This window comes from Coturnix japonica, chromosome 2 (genome assembly GCF_001577835.2).
Source record: "Coturnix japonica isolate 7356 chromosome 2, Coturnix japonica 2.1, whole genome shotgun sequence".
Taxonomy (NCBI): domain Eukaryota; kingdom Metazoa; phylum Chordata; class Aves; order Galliformes; family Phasianidae; genus Coturnix; species Coturnix japonica.
Genome location: NC_029517.1, coordinates 73,163,511 through 73,183,038, shown reverse-complemented (window position 1 = coordinate 73,183,038; position 19,528 = coordinate 73,163,511). Strand labels below are relative to the sequence as shown.

General features: G+C 38.2%; 1 protein-coding gene across 10 annotated transcripts in view; it reads right to left on the bottom strand.

Annotated features, from left to right (window-relative positions):
* TNS3 (tensin 3) overlaps positions 1 to 19,528 on the bottom strand; it is a 180,556-nt gene that overhangs the window by 70,536 nt on the left and 90,492 nt on the right. For 7 of the 10 annotated variants that reach the window (XM_015854824.2, XM_015854825.2, XM_015854826.2 and 4 more), the window contains 9 exons: positions 17,098 to 17,139; positions 14,125 to 14,174; positions 10,788 to 10,968; positions 9,399 to 9,449; positions 6,177 to 6,299; positions 4,708 to 4,772; positions 2,325 to 2,408; positions 929 to 1,041; positions 31 to 91 (listed from right to left, as the gene is read on the bottom strand). In XM_015854824.2, coding sequence (XP_015710310.1) covers positions 31 to 91; positions 929 to 1,041; positions 2,325 to 2,408; positions 4,708 to 4,772; positions 6,177 to 6,299; positions 9,399 to 9,449; positions 10,788 to 10,968; positions 14,125 to 14,174; positions 17,098 to 17,139 — 770 coding nt within the window. The remainder of the gene's footprint in view (positions 1 to 30; positions 92 to 928; positions 1,042 to 2,324; positions 2,409 to 4,707; positions 4,773 to 6,176; positions 6,300 to 9,398; positions 9,450 to 10,787; positions 10,969 to 14,124; positions 14,175 to 17,097; positions 17,140 to 19,528) is intronic. The other 3 variants (XM_015854828.2, XM_015854827.1, XM_015854829.1) reach the window with 1 other exon arrangement.

Here is a 19,528-nt window from a genome sequence, read left to right as displayed (position 1 = left end):
CAATAGTAAAGGAAAATGACTAAGACTTACTATATTCCAGATGTATACACGGGTTGGGTAGCTTGGTATAACTTCAGAAAAGGCCGACAAGCTGTGAAGAAGTCAACAATGCTAATTTTTAATCTGAATCTTAAGACTAGGAAATTTCATGTATATCCACACTGAGTAAAGTAGGATGCAAGGTGACAAAATGTGAACTGTGAATACATCTTTGAAAGCATAATTGGCTTTTTCTTTAAAAAGTGCATGGTTATATTTTAAGAAAAAGTGGCTTCTTCCTGGTCTTGAGACTAGCTCTGAACTGGGAAGACGATGATTTTATAGGATTTTGGTGAGAAGAAAGAAAATTATAATTATATTTATTTCCTAAAGAAGAAGGAAACTTGACCATAAAACACGATCAGCTCTTCTACAGGAACTGGGAACACAACTGCTCAGAAAGCAGGCATCGCTTCTTTACTCAGTATTTCTCTTCTGGTTCATTTACTGGGAAGTTTTAGACTGATATCAAGCATCAAGTCACTATCTTTTTATATGGCCTGACAGTGATAGAACAAGGTGATTTTTTTTAAAACTAAAGGAGAGGAAACTTGGATTAGATATTAGGAGGACATTTTTTTCAGAGGGTGGGGAGGCATTGGAACAGGTTGCCCAGAGATGCTGTGGATGCTCCCACCCTGGATGTGTTCACAGCCAGGTTGGATGGGACCCTGGGCAGCCTGATGTAGTGGTGGGCAGCCTGATCTAGTGGTAGGCAGCCCTGCCCACAGCAGGGGAGTTGGAACTAGATGACCTTTAAGGTCCCTTCCAACCCAAGCCATTCTATGATTTCCTGTTACTATAAGTTTTATGCATGATTTTTCAGAAGTTTTAGAATGAACAGAAGGCTTTAAACCTACACAGGGATATGAAAAGATACTTCATTTACCTCCCCCAGCATCAAAGCTTGGGATGCCATGAAGGATAACATAGTGCAGGAAAAGTGAAGCTGTATTCATTTTCACTGATCCAGATAGAAGGCCACTTAGAAACTGCACGTATCTAAAAATACAAAATTTATCTTTATTAGCTAATAGCAGAAATGCAATCATATCAGGGAAATATATTCTTTATGCTAATAATTCTACCCATGGATACTGAAATTACATTACTTATAACTCCAAAAGAGTGAACTTCACAAGACAGAATAAAAAACCCTTTTAATTTATAAAATTAATAAATACATAGCTGTTTTACTGCTACTGCTAAAACTCTTCATTTTAGTTATTTACAGCACTACTTTAAGTATGAAAGTAACTAGAAGCAATTGTGAAATGTCATTTTGGTATGCATTTTTATTCACAACATAAGGTCTGAATTGCCTTTTGCAACAGCACAAAATGGACCCCGCTCTATTTACACTGAGGCACACTTCCTCATTAAAACAGAAGTAAAAAATGTCCTCATCAAAAATGTTAGCAGAAAGACTAATGTAGGCAAATAACACCTTTACACTAGAAAGTAATCTCATTCAGTACCAGAGGAAAATTACCAGTGCAATGTGAAAATCATTGTATTGCTGCTATTTTTATTTAGAAACACGCATAGGGCAGGAGTGTTTATAAGTAGCACAGCATTGCTGACTAAAACCAAACTTAAACAGTAATAATTTAATCAAATATAGGTGAACTTTTACATTTCTGGAAGATTTAGCTGTATCTCAGTTACTTGTCTAATGGTTATCAGTCTCTTTTGGTACTGAATCCTTGATTACTGAATGTCAAAAGCAGGTATCCAGCCAACCTCAGAACTATTCACTTCCCAAACTACTTCATTTGAATCCTAACACAATCTCATTTGTGCACATGGACTGAACAGGTACGACATCCAGATAGACAGAATATATAATGCATGTTTTGACAAAAACTTAATAGCATGGAACAGTTGGATAATCTACAGATTCTACAAGCAAGTGGTAATAAAAAATCCTTATTGCACATTAATCAGTGAATACTCCTTATACCTCATTTATACTACATAAAAATATATTTTATCTTGAAGCCAGTAAGAAACGAACAGTGATACCTTCTTTGCACTAACAAACAATACAGCAAGAAAACATGCTGTGTGGTAAAAAAGGTCACATCTACCTCAAGCTATATGCAAGAATTGAGGGTGCAATTTCATCAATCAAGATAAGTACAAGATAAAAGTACTAAGAGTTCAGAAATTACTAGAGGGCCTTTTTGAAATAACCTCCATACAGCAAAGAAGGGATTAAAGTATAGGGGCAGAATATAACAGTGGCATTTCTTATTGGTATGAATTAAAAATAAGCTAAATACCTTTTCTGGGATGGCTGCATTAAAGCTGAAACTTTATCATCAAAGAACTTCTTCATAGCAAATCTGTCTAGAGCCTGATCAGCACTGTCAAAACAGAAGCACAGATACCATGTTATTCCATTTTGGAAATGAAGCAGGTTACTGCTTAGAATATGGCAAGGTAGTTGGAGGGGGAAAATGGAAATGAAGGAAGAAGAAAATAAATAAGTATCTAACCAGAAACCCTAGCACTTACAGGTCAGACCGTATTTTTTGTTTCTTACTGACACCTTCTTATTCCACCCCTTCGGATAAGTTTCTTCCTGAGTCCAAGTATCTTCTCCCATACTCAATTATTTAAGCTGCATATTTCCATTATAACACAATGCAATAAAATTTATCAGAAACAAGAAAAAGGATAGTAGCCATCGCTTCTACAACGTTCAATGGGTGAGTTATGCAAGAAATACACACTCCCTTTTTTAAAAAGCAGCAGCAACACTATGGAGATGAAAAGCATTACCTAGCTCTGACTGGAATACAGTATATAAGGTTCAAGATATGCCAGGCTAGAGGGACATTCAAGCACTCAAACAATTCATTCAGTCTTTGTTTCTTCTGCTCTGAGCCACCAACGCCATGAATGTTTTAAATAAAAATATTTATCTTTCAAGAATAAATGCTTTCCAGCAGATAACTGTATATAAACTCTTCAAATGTACACTTAAGGAACACACATATTCAGAAAAAGACACACTTTCTTCCATTCTCTGCACAGAATAGAAATGGCTCTGATGGGGGCCTTCAGAATCGATGCAGATGAATGCAAGAGGATACAGAAAAATAAAAACAAAACACCACAAACAAAGATGCCAAAAATCAGTACAAATGCTATTAATCACATATCTCAAGTAACATGCTATGTTCATCCTGTTATATCGAAACCATGTGCCTCCTAACAGATACAGCTGACAGTGATAATTAGCACCAGGGTATTTTGAAAAAAAAATTCATTTTGAAAAAAACTCTGGCATCTTAAAATGTGAAATTCTGTGTCTTATTCAAATTAAATGAGTTCCAAGGGGGAAAAAAAAAAAAAGCAGGATCCTTTTTATTGCTGGTGAAAATGAATAACTTATGGTGGTGGTTGTTAAAAACAGTGGTCTGTAGCTGCAAATGTGCTCTATCAGATAGTGTTGTTGTGTTCTTTGTATTTTTTTGTAGTTTTCATGGAAATAAATAGGAGGCATTAATTTCAGAGTTACTTGCATTCTTATTTCCTTAGCATATAATGGTGCACATACAATGCACTTGATTTCTTAACCTACTTTTACCTGTTAACAAGGCTTACTAAAGTAATTTGCTATTAGCCTATAGTGATCCAGAACTTCATCCACTGCAGTACTGAAATTCATTACTGACAGGTTGGTGTGAATTCAGAACAGCATCTGACTTAACTATAATCACATATATATGCATGTGTGTATAAATACATACACATATAACATTTCTATATATAAAGCAAAAACAACATTAAGGAAAAACAGTTTGACTGCACCAGTGGCGCAGTGGTAGGAATGCCGCCTTGCAACACTGGGGCCCGGAGTTCGAATCCCCCCTGTGGCACAAGTGGTAGAAGTGCTGCTCTGCTACACAGAGGCTCGAATCCCGGGGGTTGGACTCGATGATCTCTAAGGTCCCTTCCAACCCGCACGAGACTATGAGACTATGATACTATGATGATTAAAAAGCAAAAACAAAAAAACAAAATACTTCATCCAAATGGCAGCATGTACAAAATTGAATCTTAATTGACATAAACTGTAATTTGTCAGTTCACAATTTGAGCACTCTAAAAGAAAAAACATGGAAACCAAGCAATCGGACACATTGTTTAAATCAAGTGAAGATAAATTTCAGATTGTTTTCAACTGCAACTTGCACTTTGATTGACACCTGGAAATTTCCTATTAAAATATTTGTTCCACATTCTATTAACTACTTTCCTCCAGAATTTTAGGAATAGTTTCTCACTGCTTCAAGAGAGATATGGTAAATGGACATAGTAAATGGATGCATAAAGATAGTAACTACACAGAAGGAGTTTCTTGCATATTTCTTCATTCATCTTGAAAGATCACCTAGCTAACTTTTTTTGCAAAAATAACAGACTCTCTGATTAGAACAGACCTCAAGTCTTCACCCAGTCCATCCTCCTCTTGGAAAACAGGACCACAAGAAAAATCTGTTGTTTCAAGACATGATCCAAGATTGCTAAGGAGCCATGATAACAAACCTTAAGCAGGGAACTGCTACAACAAGTATAAAACATCTTTTTCTTGCGTTTTCCGTTTTCATAGAATGCACAATATATATTTCTTTCTTTCCATTATCCATAACTGACCTTGTAGAAACACTGGTGAAATGCATATACGATGATATGACTACGCCAATCCTTCCTCTTCCTCCCTGCATCAGGAAAGATATTTATTTAATCTATAATGCAGATAATTATTTTACTTGACCCATATCAAACAGAAATTTATGACAGAAAATTCATGAACTTTTTGCTCATGCAATTCATATGTTCTTTGAAAGGTGTTAATGACAGCACCTATAGCAGACTAACAACTGCTGCTTATTTTTCTATGAGGTATCATAAATAAATAAATAATCTAGATCTTATTAAAGTCTTTATATGATCTAAATTCAATACAATTTACCAAGTGGTAAATCTTGATAAATTCAAAAGATTTTGAGACCGTCTGCTGACACAGGTTAGTTGTATCTATTTTTGTGTCCGAAAACTTTTAAGTCATTACCAAGAGGCATGAATCAACTACACCAATTTGCAAATAAATTGTCCCTTTTCTTTTGTCCTATATATATGCCATATTCCTGTCTGTAGTCCTCCAGCTAGTAAGAACTCTCTAGTGCCTCGATTCTACCTGCAAGTAACACGACTAGAAACTTTACAACTCAATGTGCAGAGTTTTGGTCCCATGTCACCCTCATTTTGTTTAACATAACATCTGCCAGTAAGACATAGACAGATTTACCTCAAGTGTCAGCAGCACAGTTGCTAACTCGGTTCTGAAGTCACTGTTCAGAACTAGTTTGTTTCTAATTAAGGCTTTTCTTTATTTTTCTCATGTGAGCAAGGAGAAGCAGCAGCACTGCACAATACCAAGCTTTACTGTCAGACAATGCAATTACGAAGACAGTTAGAATCTCTCAGCCCAAGAGGTACTTAATGTACTAATTTCCTACAAACATACTACATACACTGAAGTGATGATCTATGAGATACAGATATGTGCTATATATTCGACACAGTGGGCCACATTTTTCCAATATAGACAAAAGGTGCAGTCCAGAAAACAGTACCCTGTTGTGCTAGACCTGAACACCCACTTTAGCATACCAAAAGCAGTTTGAGTACTTAACCTATGATAATCTCCAACGTAGATCCAACTGACTGAAGTTAAGCCCATGATACATTGCCCATGCTTGCACAGCAACAAAATGTCATAAATGTCACAGAATTTAAAATGCTTCTGAAGAATTTTCCTCTGAGCTGGAGAAACTCAAGACTCTTATGTAAACTTACAAAGAAGTGTTGTCCTTTGAAGAAGCAAACTAACATAATTGAATGCTATACTCGAATAGAGGCTAGAACAGCAGTTATAAAAAAGCAGAGATAAAAAACATTCAAGTCTACTGGATTTAAGCCTACTTATTCAACTGAAGATTTGGCAGTTTCCAACACTGTAAACAAAGCAATCTCTATTTTTTATTTTAAAATGAGTAAAGGGCAATCTTTTCAAAAATAAATGCAAACTGATAGTCAGTGAGGACACAAAACTCACTTACTTTGCAATGGATCACCACCACATGTTGAGGATCACTGTTCAGCCATGATTCCATAGCCTTGCAGATGGTGCACACCTTATCAAGAGGTGGTGCATGGAGATCAGGCCACCCCACATCCATAATCTGCAGAGAATTATTTCACATGTTACACTTGAATGGTGTAAGTAAATATGTTAACAGGTCTGTTAAGGGGAAGAACAGGCCACTGTTTTTGTTATTGGTTTTTCACTTTGTTTAGAAAACTAGTACATTTGTAAAAAGAAATACTCTTCCCAAAACCCATCAACCACTGATATATCAAAACATTTCTGAAGGTCTTTATTTCTTTAAGAATTTTCAATTAGAAACCAAGCTAATTTTAAATAGCAAAATACTCATAAGGTCAAGATCACAACGTGGAATATTCATTGACCTGGTCAAATATTTTAAAATTGTTTTTATTTTGTTTATAATTTCTTTTCTTTATATGCAAGAGGTTTGATTCATTCAATTTTCCTATTCAAACTCAGTCGCCATATAATACCATTTCTTCAAAAGATTATCATAGAATATTCGGAGATGGAAGGGACTCACACGGATCATGGAGTCCAACTCTTGGCACCACACAGGATCACACAAAATCCAAGCCACACTTCTGAGAGCATTATCCAAAAGCTTCTTGAATTCTGTCAGGTTTGGTGCCTTGACCTCTGCACTGGGGAGTTTGTTCCAGGCCTGAACACTCTGGATATTTTTCTAATATCCAACCTTGACCCACGCTGATACAACTTTATGCCATTCCCTCTGTCCTCTCACTGGTCACCAGAGAGAAGAGATCAGTGCCTGCTCCTCCATTCCCCTTGTGAGAAAGTTGTAGGAAACCAAGAGGTCACCACTCAGCCTCCTCTTCTCTAAGCTGAAGAAATCATATGACTTCAGCTGCTCCCCATATGCCTTGGCCTCCAGACACTTCACCATCTTCCAAGTCCCTCCTTCAGATGCTCTATGTATTTTCTTATATTGTGCTCAAAACTGACACACCAGTCACAGGACTCTTTCCACCAAGTTTCACTTATACTAAGCATGTAGTAGCTCTAGAACTGAGCCAAGACTTCTAGCTTCTCCTGCTTGCTCCTCATCTGCAGACACTGATGTAGAAACATTTCAAAAGTGTTTCAATGTACCTAACAGCTCATGAAGCAGACAGAGGGATCTTGCCCTCAAATTTTGGTGTGCCATACAATAGCTTACCACTAGTAAGCCTGCTTTTATCCCGTTCTCCCTTCAAATCTATTTCGAAGTTCTTTCAATAAGCCCTGCTAACTCCTCTACAGTCCTCACATTAAGAGAAGTGCACCCCATCAGGTGTCAGGAGACTTGGTGCTGTACATATTATTCCATGACCCACAAACCTGAAGTTCTGCCAATGACCAGACTTGAAGCCAAGTACTGATCAAACAGATCTGCCCGTTCCTTTCATTACTACTTCCTTCAACTGAAAGGATAGAGGAAAATACACTGCCTGTGTCCCTGATCCTTTAAGTAATTATGCTAAGGCCCTGAAGTCTCTTCAATAGCCCTTGAACTTCTTGATACTTCATCGCTGCCAACATCAAAAAAACAATAATGAAAAATAATCTTAGGGCCACACTGGGCTAGTGAGTTTTCTACTAATGTCTCTTATCCAGGCCCAAGCCCCAGTGAGGCAGTAGACTGCTCTATGGCATGAGTCCAGTTGGTGATCCCTGCTCCCTTCAGAAGGGAGTTACCCAGGACAACAACCCTTCTTTTTCTTGAGATAAGCAGACATGATATAGGGCAAAGTTCTAGATGACTCATCCGATCTTGATGGTCCTTCATTTACATCATTGCTTGCCTGTCCACCAAATTTTACAGCCTCATACCTACTGCAAAGGGGCACCTCTGGATAAGGTGGATGAATAGGCAGGGAGGGGATTCACATGATGCTTGAGTAGAAACCTGCTTCCATTCCCCTCCATCTCTTTGGCCATTGCCTGATGGCAAGAGTGTACTATATGCATATTTTTAACAGTGATATTACTGAACACTAACAGAAACACTAATCATGAACATCTTAAATCCCTTGTGATGAATTAAGTACTCAGAAGTTCAAGAATAAGAGCCTTTTCAATATACTTCTCCAAATTAAGTCTACTGCAATGAGAATACATCTGTCCGACTCATGAATTATAATAGCTGCTGAAGAGCAACCTTAATTCATTTCTTACAACAAATACAATGGCTTCTCCAAAAGTACTGCCTTCTATTTTATTATGTTGGTCTAACACATCGGAGGTGATAGTATGGCAGCAGAGACTGAACCTTCCCAACAATCACAGAATCACAGAATTGTAGGGGTTGGAAGGGACCTCTAGAGATCATCAAGTCCAACCCCCCTGCCAAAGCGGGCTCCCTACACCATACTCTATTACAGTTTGTTGTCGTGAGACAGAAGATAGCAGAGGGGCAGTTTCATAAACTAGTAAACAATTGAATTCCTCAGTGCAGAAAAAATGGCACCTACTGACAATCACTGATGCTTGCAGAACATTTATGAAGACCAAACAGTGGATGTTAGCAGAGTGAGACAGTGGGTGATGTGTTTCAGCAGTGGTGACAGAGACATGAAAGACAAGCCACATTCCAAATGGTCACGCAGACATTCACAAGACCAGCATGCAGGCTCTTGTCCATCCCTGATAAAAATATGCACTTTATCGTGGTGGAGAATCTGCTCTATCAAATAGTACTACTATGCTGTTGTGCTAAGAATAGGAGCACACAGAACACCTAAAAGGGGAAAGTATAAGGAAAAACAGAAGACTGATGTCAATAGGTCTTGTTCCCGTGTCTCTACTGTACAAAGAAGCAGCTACAAAATGACAATATAAAAGTTTGTATTTGAATTCAGTTCACTAGCTTCAGCCATTAGACAGTACACTACAGAATATTAGTTACTGATGTCCTGCAAGTACACAAGAAAAGCATGCATGGAGTAAATTTTATTTCACGCAGTAAATTTTTTCAGTAGCCACAACAGGTTTCAGGTCCAGTGTGTGAAGTCTAAGAAAACAGAAATATCTTTGAAAAGCACAGACTGAACAGGTACAACACTCGAAAGTTATCTTACTCTGCAGCAAGTCTTGAAGAGCCTTAAGACTTGTTAGGCCATTCAAATTATATTTGACACTACAGAAGAAGAGGTGCAAAAAGAATCAATACCTTTGGGTTAAGCTTGGTAAGGTCATACCTCTTTTCAGAAAGGTTTAACACCTGTTGAGAAGGAAAAGTGAAAATATCAACCATTAAGAATTCAGAATTTACATAGTAAATGATTACTTGAAACAGATGATTAATACTGAAATGGCAGTTGTAGGACTTCAGACTTGCTTACTACTTTACTGAACCAAATTAACATTTAGAGTCAGTTAACAGAAGTAAATGAATAGACTAAATGAACAGGTATAGTTCAAAACTTAGCTCTGCAGCTCTACAACCTGGCTATAATTTGATTGGCTATTTTGAGAATTTGCAAAAACCTACTTGATCAAACTTTCTTTTGACTGATCTAGCAGAATGCCAAAGTACTGGCTATAATAAGAACATATTTTTAATAAATTATAGATTATACAAATACACATATTGCAGTCTGACTTAGAGAAGAGGCATCTTCTTATCCTAAAAAAATGACTTACAGTACACATACAAAAATCTTGTAATACTAACAGGTGTAACTATTCCAGGTGTATCTTCAGGACAATAGTTAGCTCACAATGCATCTATGTCACCCCTGTTCCTGAGCAAGAGACAGTATATCTAAATTAGTAGGTGGAATCACACTGCAGATTTCTTTTTACAATCGGTTTATGCTACAAAAGCTGTGAATTTATTCTAATAACTTACATGCTATGATTACAATACAATTAATAGGAGAAAAAAAGTAAACAAAATACAAGCAAGAATAATATACGTATTTTAGGTTTTAGATGTGTTAGGCAGAAAACAGTATATGAAAGTAAGCTTGGATCATCATCAAAAAGAATACTCTGCACACAGAGCTCCTTTGAGATTTGTGCACAACCTAATTTCCTACAGAAAAAGAAATAGCAGGAAAAAAAATCAAGTTAATGAGAAAGAGCTGGACAGAACACAAATACAGCAACCCTTATTTGTTTTGTTACAGTTTCACAACACACACAAGCAGAGATAGCCCAAACACAATCACTGGTGACGGTGAGATGCCTAAGCTGAGTATTCACATTTAGCTGATTGCTAAAAAAAAAAAAAAAAAAAGAAAAAAGAAAAAGGAATGCATTCCACATTGCAGTATATGGATCTTTTAAATGTATGCTTTGGGCAACAAAAACAGTCAGTGCAATTATTGTACAGCATTTTATTATCTGCTACAAAAACAGTGACTGCAAGGGATTGCAGTGACAGCAGAAAGGTGTTCTTAGTATCTGTCTTACCTAACAGCTTAAAATATTACCAAAAATTCAGTTCTGGCTTACAAAACTCTAAAGGCGAACCAACGGCATTTTAGGTAAGTGACTACAAGTGGTCTTCCTGCAAGACAGAGGAAGATGCAGCACAGAAGACTGATACACATACCAGGTAATTATTCCCATGTTTGGATTTAAGCATTCGTGTTACATCCTGTAGATTATGGAGGTAAGTTTCCTCAGAACACTCAGCAGGGAAGGATACAGCAATGATACGTTCTGTGATGTAAGTGAGATCAAGTTCATAGCCCTCCTCCATAATGTGATCAAAGTATGCACTTTGGCACTTTCTGTGAAGAAATTAAATGAGGCAGTTCAGAACAAAGCAGCAGAGAACAAACAGTATATTAATAAGAACAAACTGCAACCTGGACTCATACAGTCAGTATCTGATGTTTTTAAAGGTTACACTAAAAATAAAAATTTATTGAACATCATAAAGCTCAAACTCTTCAGTATGTAAATGAAGTAGCCAAATACCAAAGTTCTTCACATGAAAACTATAATGAAAAAAACCTCTGCAAACAATAATGTAGAAAAGCAGAAAGAATAATGCAAGTAATTTTAATAAATACTAGAGCAAAAAAACTAGGAGTTAAAAAAAAACAAAAAGCTCATAATATGTGAACATGACTACACATATCTCTCCTTGTATAGAATTATGCAAATGCTTTGTGGACTGGTAGATTTATTGGTTGTCTATGAAAAACTGCAGACAGACACCATCTTGAAATCTGCTTTGAGTAACACTAGATGGATCTAAAACTAGTCCCCAAACTGTAACACACACTATTATAATGCAATTAATCTCACAGGTTAGTTAATCTGCTAGTTCTCCAGGACCTTACCTGATCCTTCTTAATGGAATAATCAGAAGATGACAATCATAAGTTAGGTTTGAATGAGGAAGGGAATAAAAACAGATCTGCTGAGTTTAAGAGCTGCAGTCCAGAGCCAGGGATGAGACCAATAGCCCAGATGAAGTTCATCTACACTAATGGACACTGCATGGGCAATGAACAAGAGGAGTTCAAAGCCATGGTACATCAGGAGAACTATGACTTAATTGCCATCACTGAATCATGGTGGGATCATTCTCAGGACTGGGGTGCTGCAATGGAGGGCTATAAGCTCTTTAAGAGAAGGAAAGAGGGGCAGTGGGGTAGCTCTCCATGACAGAGAGCATTTAGATTCTATATAGCTCAATACTGGAAATTATAACATAGAGTCATTATGGGTGAGGAGAAAGGCCAAAGAAGCTGACACTCAGAATGACCAGTCTGACATCCTAGTAGGAGTCTGTTATAGACCTCTCAACCAGGATGAAGAGACAGTATTCTATGGGCAGCTTGCAGAAGTCACAGCATCAGTAGTTCTGGTTCTTGTGAGGAAGTTCAATTTGCTCAACATCTGTTGGAAATACAATACAGAAGAGAGGAAGCAATCTAGGAAGTTCCAAAGAGAACTTCCTGATACAGATGGTAAGAGAGCCTACTAGGGGAAGCCCTCTGCTGTCTACAGATAAGGAATGCTGTCTACAGCTGTCTGTCTACAGATCTGCTGTCTACAGATAAGGAATGGTTGGAGACGCGGTGGCTGGAAGCTGTTTTGGGTATAGCAACTATAAAATGAGGGTCAGAAAAAATGCAACCCTGGAATTTAGGTTGGACGTTAGGGGGAAGTTCTTTACTAAGAGAGTGGTTAGGTCCTGGAACAGGCTGCCCAGGGAGGTTGTGGATGCCCCGTCCTTGGAGGTGTTCAAGACCAGGTTGGACAGGGCTCTGGGCAACCTGATCTAGTAAATGTGTGTGTTTGGTGGCCCTGCCAGGCAGGGGGGTTGGAACTACATGATCCTTGAGGTCCCTTCCAACCCAGGTGATTCTGTGATTCTGTGAATTCTGGAGACTAGACTTCTAAATATTTAGAACACTGGATAGGAGAATCTCTTGGGAGTCAGTCCTGAAAGGCAAAGGGGTGGCTGAACATTGTGTACTGGAACAGGCTATCCCCAGGTGCCACAAGATGAGCTGGTGGGGAAGAAGACCAGCCTGGTAGAACAGGGAGCTTTTGCTGAGACTTGGTGGAAAAAAAACAAAAAAGATTTTATGATCTTTGGAAGAAGAGTCAGGCAACCTGGGAAGAGTATAAGGATGTCACTAGGATATGCAATGGGAGAATTAGAAAAGTAAAAGCCTAGCATGAACTTAATCTGGCCACCACTGTTAAAAGACAAGAAAAAAATGTTTTTACAAATACATCAACAGCAAGAGGGGAGCCAAGGAGAATCTCCTATGTCCACTGGACACAGCAAGGAACACTGTCACTGGGGACAGACAAAAGTGTGGTTCTCAATGCCTTCTTTACTTCTGCCTTTAACAGTTAGACCACTTATCCTCAGGGTACTCAGACCCTAGAGCGGGAACACTAGGATAAAGAGCAGAGTATACCCACAGCCTAGGAGGAAACAGTGAGCTGCTTCTCCGAGTGGACTGCCACATATTCACAGGGCCAGACAGAATTCACCCAAAGGTACTGATGGAGCTGGAAGAGGTGACTGCTAAGCCACTTTCCATCATTTATCAGCAGATCAGGTCAACTGGGGGGTAAAAATGGGTCAGGGGGTCCTAGTTGACAGCCAGCTGAATGTGAGCCAGTAACGTGACAAGGTGGCCAAGAAGGCTAATGGTATCCTGGCTTGTATTGGAAATAGTGTAGTCAAAAGGACTACGGAGATGATCATGCCCCTGTACTTGAAACTAGTGAGGCCACCCCTTCAGCATTTTGTTTGGTTTTGGGCTCCTCACTATAAGAAAGATACTAAGGCTCTGGAGCACCTCCAGAGAAGGGCAACAAAGCTGGTTAAGGGTCTGAAACACAAGTCTTATGAAGAGAGGCTGAGGGAATTGGAATTTTTTAGTCTGGAGAAAAGGAGGCTTAGGAATATCTTATCCTTCTCTGCAAGTATATGAAAGGATGCTGTAGCAAAGTAGGGATCAGCCTCTTTTACCAAGTAAGTAGCGACAGATCAAGAGAGAATGGACTTACATTGCACCTGGGGTGGTTGGATATTAGGAGAAATTTATTCTCAGAAAGAGTGCTGAGGAAAGGGCTGCCCAAGGAGGTGGTGGAATCACCATCTCTGGAGGTGTTCAAAAAGAGTAGATGTCACACTGAGAGTCATGGTCTAGAGTAATTACAGGCATGGCTTGATGGTTGGCCTAAAACATATTAGTGGTCTTTCCAATCTTAATGATTCTATGATAAGGCAAAAGTAAGATCTTCAAGTATGCCCAGTTCTTTTCTCAGAGGACTGTATAAATGTTCTTTGCACAGCAGAATATGTCTTGCAGAAGACTGTTCTTAAAAATCTAAACTACAAATAACAAAACCTAAAACATGTCAGCAATACGTGACATTACCACACCAAATATTAAAGAAATACCTACTGTGATCCTTTGTCACAACTGAAAGAGTTCTTCAAAACACTGCTGGAATTCTGGAACAAATAAAGGAGAAAGGTCAATACAGTAACTTTCTTGCTGTGTTTATGTCAATTTTACTGTCTTTTTCCCCACCTTTATTATGATTCTACTGTGGGAAATTATAACAACGATAGGACAAGAGAGTATCATTTTCTTACGTTTTAACCACAATTGTAAGCACTGTGGTTATGACCAGCTCATGTCTAGCTCTTCATGCGGAACATACATGGAGTCACTGCTGTCAGAAAAGTACTGGTTGTCTAACACAGTTAAAGTCTTTTGTGCTTTCCATGGTAATTCTGCACTATGGTCAGAACAGACATTCAATGAATTTCTGAGAAACTGGAGCTTGTATTTCTGTATAAACCCATTAAGCTGCTATTATGCTACTGAAAAATACACTGAATTTATTCCAGTAACAGCACTGTAAGTGTGAGCAGAAGAAAGAGAATAAATGATTTTGCTTTGTGAGAATTTAGTGTGTCATTTCTGTGGTCCATTTTGTTCAGTAGCAACAACTACGCATTAAGAGTGCCACAATTTTCTCCCACATGAACCTTAGTAATAGCATGACTTGAGTTTTCACAGGCATATTCCTCTGTGCTAGGGAAGATCATGGATCATGTCCTTCTGGAAGCTACACTAAGGCACATGAAAGACAGGGAGGTGATAGGAGACAACAAGCATGGCTTCATCAAAACTGCGTCACAGGACAAGGGAAGAGCCACTACTATCATTTATCTGGACTTTGGTAATGCCTCTGACACAGACCCTCACAATACCCTTCTCTCCAAATTGAAAAGATGTTGATTTGACAGGTGGAATGTTCAGTGGATGAGGAACAGGCTGAGAGATTGTGCCTAAAGAATGGTGGGAAAAGACTCAATTCTCAGAAAGAGATCAACAGTGATGTCTCTCAGGGGTCAGTACTGGGACTGGTGCTCTTTAATATCTTCATCACTGACAACAACAATGGGATTAAGTACACCCTCACATCTGAGGGATAGGATGCCATCCAGAGAGATTAAAACAGGTTTGACCAAAGGGCTCAGAAGCATCTCACAAGGTTCAACAAATCCAAGAGCAAGATCTTGCACCTGGATTGAGGCAACCCCCATTATGAATACATGCTGGGGGGGATGAAAGGATTGAGAACAGCCCTGCCAAAAAAGATAAAATAAATGGGGGGTATTGATGGATGGAAAGCTAGACCTGAGCCAGCTGGTATTCTAAATACTATCCAATGGCAATTAAACTAAGCACAGAAGATGCAGTAGGATATAAAAATATCTACATTCATTCACACCAAATGCATTAAGGAAGAGCTCTGTACAAGTCCTGTACGGCGTGACTTAGTAACACCTAACCCAAAATTCCGCTATGTTTACACTTTATTTCCTCACTCTGTAAAAAGAACAGTGATGTCCACAGTGGAAAGAAAATAATGTGGAGGGAAAAGGAAGACTTCAGAAGAAGATCTTTTGAGTTTCTGTTTGACCCAGTTAAAGATATAAACTGAATCAAACTTTCATCCCAAATTTAGCCCCTTACTAAGTAAGAGATAACTACATGTACTGATGCACTTAATTCTTGGAAAGAAAGAGACAAAAACACTTCTGGCACTTCTTAAAACAGGAAGCCTCATTTATTTGGTTTTAATATGTTCAGATTAAAATGCAATAAAATGTTAGTTCTGACACTGTATAGAATTCAAGCAAAACTCTCTATATTGATGCTTACACAGCTTTCATGCAAAGCAATAGGGGTTGATGCTAGAAACACTCTTCCAGTAACCACGCTGGTGGATGAAAGCAATGGAGTTTTTCTCTCCCTCACAATAAGTTCACTGGAAATCTGTGGATAATATCAATGATGCAAGTAAAGAGATGGCCTGAGTTGTAGAAAAAACACTGCCACCCCAAGAAAACAAACTATAGCACTCATAAAGAAACCTTTGTGAAAGCCTCCTGCCTAAAGGAGAAGCCTTCAATACTGAACTACAGACAACATTAGAAAGCAAAATGCAAAGTACACACAACTATGGTATGATACAGATGTTCATTTACTGCAATAGAGAGCTGTTCCTGAATGTAATAATGAATTGGTGAATACCACACTTTCAGGTCCTTCATTCTGCTTCTTTTTAAATATCAATTTCACCTCTACAGTGGTGAATCAAATACCTGCACCATAGAGTTAACTACAGGTATCTACCATGACTTATTTCAGAATCAAAGAGACTTGACATCTCTAATAAAATGAAATGGCAAAGGATCCCAAAAAATTCTTCTCTTATTTCCTTGTTTTACTTATTTCAGAGCCTGTGATAAAAGTATAAGTGCTATCAGTATTGAAATGCTGAAAACTTCCCATTTGCAGAAATTTCTACATCACTTAGATCAAGTTATATTGTGCTTCACTAAATGCATTTACTACCACTTGTACAATTAACGCTACAGCAGCAATAATAACAAAGAGCTGGGAAGCAACATTCCATTTGTTTTTTAAGAAACCTGAACAATTAAGGCAAAACTGACAATACAAAAAATTACTCTATTCTTTAAATTAAAAAAAGGAAAACAAACAAACAAAAAAAAAACAGTCTATAATATCTTAAGTCCTTTGAATGCAATTAGTATACAAAGATTTTAGTATTTCTCTTTAATTCTCCAGTACTTGACTTCAACATAAGGAACACAGAATTCATTTCACTGTACCTGGATAAAACGGGGATGAATGAGAAGGTGGGCATGATACTACATAGCTAGGGAACCTAATCAAAGACAATTTCACCCAGTGTAGAAACCAAAGTGCATGCTCTGAAAAGGCTTGCAAATACTTGTGAGGATGTAATAAAAATGAACCACAGAAAGTTCAATAAGTAAATAAACCAGACCAAGTAAAGGAAAAATGAATAAATAAAATGCAATTACTTACAGTTCTGGTTCCATGATTTTCAAAGGCTTCCGAGTTCTTTGCCTGCAAATGAGAAAGAGAAACTTTATTTTTCCAACTAATTTTAACATGTTCTAAGAAAGCCCTCCTAACGTATTCAAACAACAAACAAAACAATTCATTCAGAAGTATACATACATTCTACAGTATTAATAACCAAACTACCTTTCAAACACATACGGCACACAAATTGTTTTTACATTATCATCCCCTTATTTCAGATCTTTTAAGCCAGCATCCAGCACTGAGGGTGCCTTATTCCAAGTTATAATACACACAGAAAGCAAGGTAAGATACTATGAATTCACTCATATTTTTTCCCCACTCATTGACTTTTTATGAAACAGAACACACGTGTGGGTGTTGATAAAGGTGAACCACCCAGGCACACTCTAAGTACTCTGTAAAATCTAAAGCTGTGAAGCTTTAGAACACATTAAGTTCTCTGCTGAAGTTTTAAAAAAAAAAAACATTTTTAAAAATTCAGAATCTAATACTATGAAAATATGATGGGAAAAAGAAAATCACCAGAGGTAAAACCATCCATCATTATTTTTAATTATGACTTGTATGGGAAATTGGTAATCACAGCCTGAACCTCTGATTAATCAGCTGAGGCAAGTGTTGCATCAGCTGTGGGAGCACAGGTGAGAGTAATTCAGCTGTGCTCCTGGAAGGGGTGGAGCTTGACTCCACCTCCTCTAGACCTTATTTAAGGGCTGACCACCACTATGGCAGCATCTCTTGGAGATTACTCCCAGGTGGAGATTGCCTCAGCATTTCTCAGCAAAGGCATCCATATTGGTGAGTTTTTTTTCATATAACCTTTTGTATATCCGCCTTTTGTATATCTGTTATCATCTTTGTTACCATCTTTGTATTATTACACTTTATATTTGGTGAGCCAGGCAGGAGCCTGTGGTTGTGGCCATGATGTCTTTCCTGTGGAATATATACAATTGGATCAAGGGGGAGAAAGTTACCCCCTTAGGGAAGATGCTCCCTGGACAAATTCCAGGGTTTATGGGGTCCCCCTATTTTCAAACTGCCACTATCATTGAGCAATGGGGCCCATTACGAGTGGCAGACAATATCTCTCCATTCCGCCTAGCTGAATATTTTCAAGGCCTACATAAGGATGTGTTGACCACTAAAGAAAGACAATTGGCTGCATCCACAGTGGTGTGGCCTCTATTAACTGCCTTAAATCAGGCAGAAATCAGGTCAAATACTATTGAGCATGAGAATCAATTATTAAAAGCTCTAATTGAACAGCTGGAACATGAACTTATGAACTTAGTCTGTTAACAGGGAAAAAAACATCTTATTTTTTTTTTCTCCAAACCCTTTAAATTTATTGCATCTCAATAAATGACAACCAGGTACCTGAAACAACAGATCTGGTTGAGAATGAAGTTACTAAGGCCGATTTAGAAGAGCCTCCTAGGACGGACTCATTACAAGTTCATCCTATTATAACGCAAAAAATAAAAAAGGTCCAAGATTGACCAGCAGGGGTGCCTCCTGATCAATGGCCCCCTGCCGAAACACACTTCCATGTGATGGCCTGCCCATATATGGCCACTGAATTAATGGACTTAGTCCAACATTTCAGGCAAAGGCCATGGGAGAGTGTACCAGCTTGGTTACTATGCTGAGAGTGTAACAGATAATGGACATGAACTCTCTAAATTGGCAACAATAACTATCCATCCTGCCCTTAGGCAGAGATTGTATGGAGGGACCCAGTTCCCTGATGAAAACCACTCTACTGTAGATTGGCTAATGGCTGCCTGCCGCATGGTCTGGCCGAACAAGACCGATATGCCAGTAAATACAGGTTTATGGTCTTCTATGGAAGACTTGATGATCTTTGAGGTCTTTTACAACCTGAGCAATTCTATGATTCTACAAAAACCAAACCAAACAAACAACCACCACCAAAACCCAGAAAAAAAAATACAGGATACACCTCCTGATTTTTCCCTGCACCTTCAATTTTTATCAAAATGACTAAATTTCCACTTTGGTAAGATAACTAAACAAAGTTTGGTTTAAATTTCTGTTACAACAAAACATAGATGGCTGGTTAAATGTCCCCTTTGCCTTTCTGTATTACAACAGCTGGTAAGGAAATGTGATGTTTTAAAGGCTGTATTACAGGTATACAGAATTTTTAGTAAAAAGTTGGGGAAAAGAGGAAACAACTAAAAAGAAGTTAATAACAAAACAGGCTAGAAGAGAAATTTCTCTGGTAAAGATCTCAACTGCACCTTAAAATGGACAGGTCACATAGCAGCAAGGACCATCCAATCAGTAGAGTCAATTTAAGATAAGAAACCATACGCACTAAGAGGCTCAGACCTTCACATAACATTTCCGTAATGCAAAATGTACAACAGGGTATGTGATG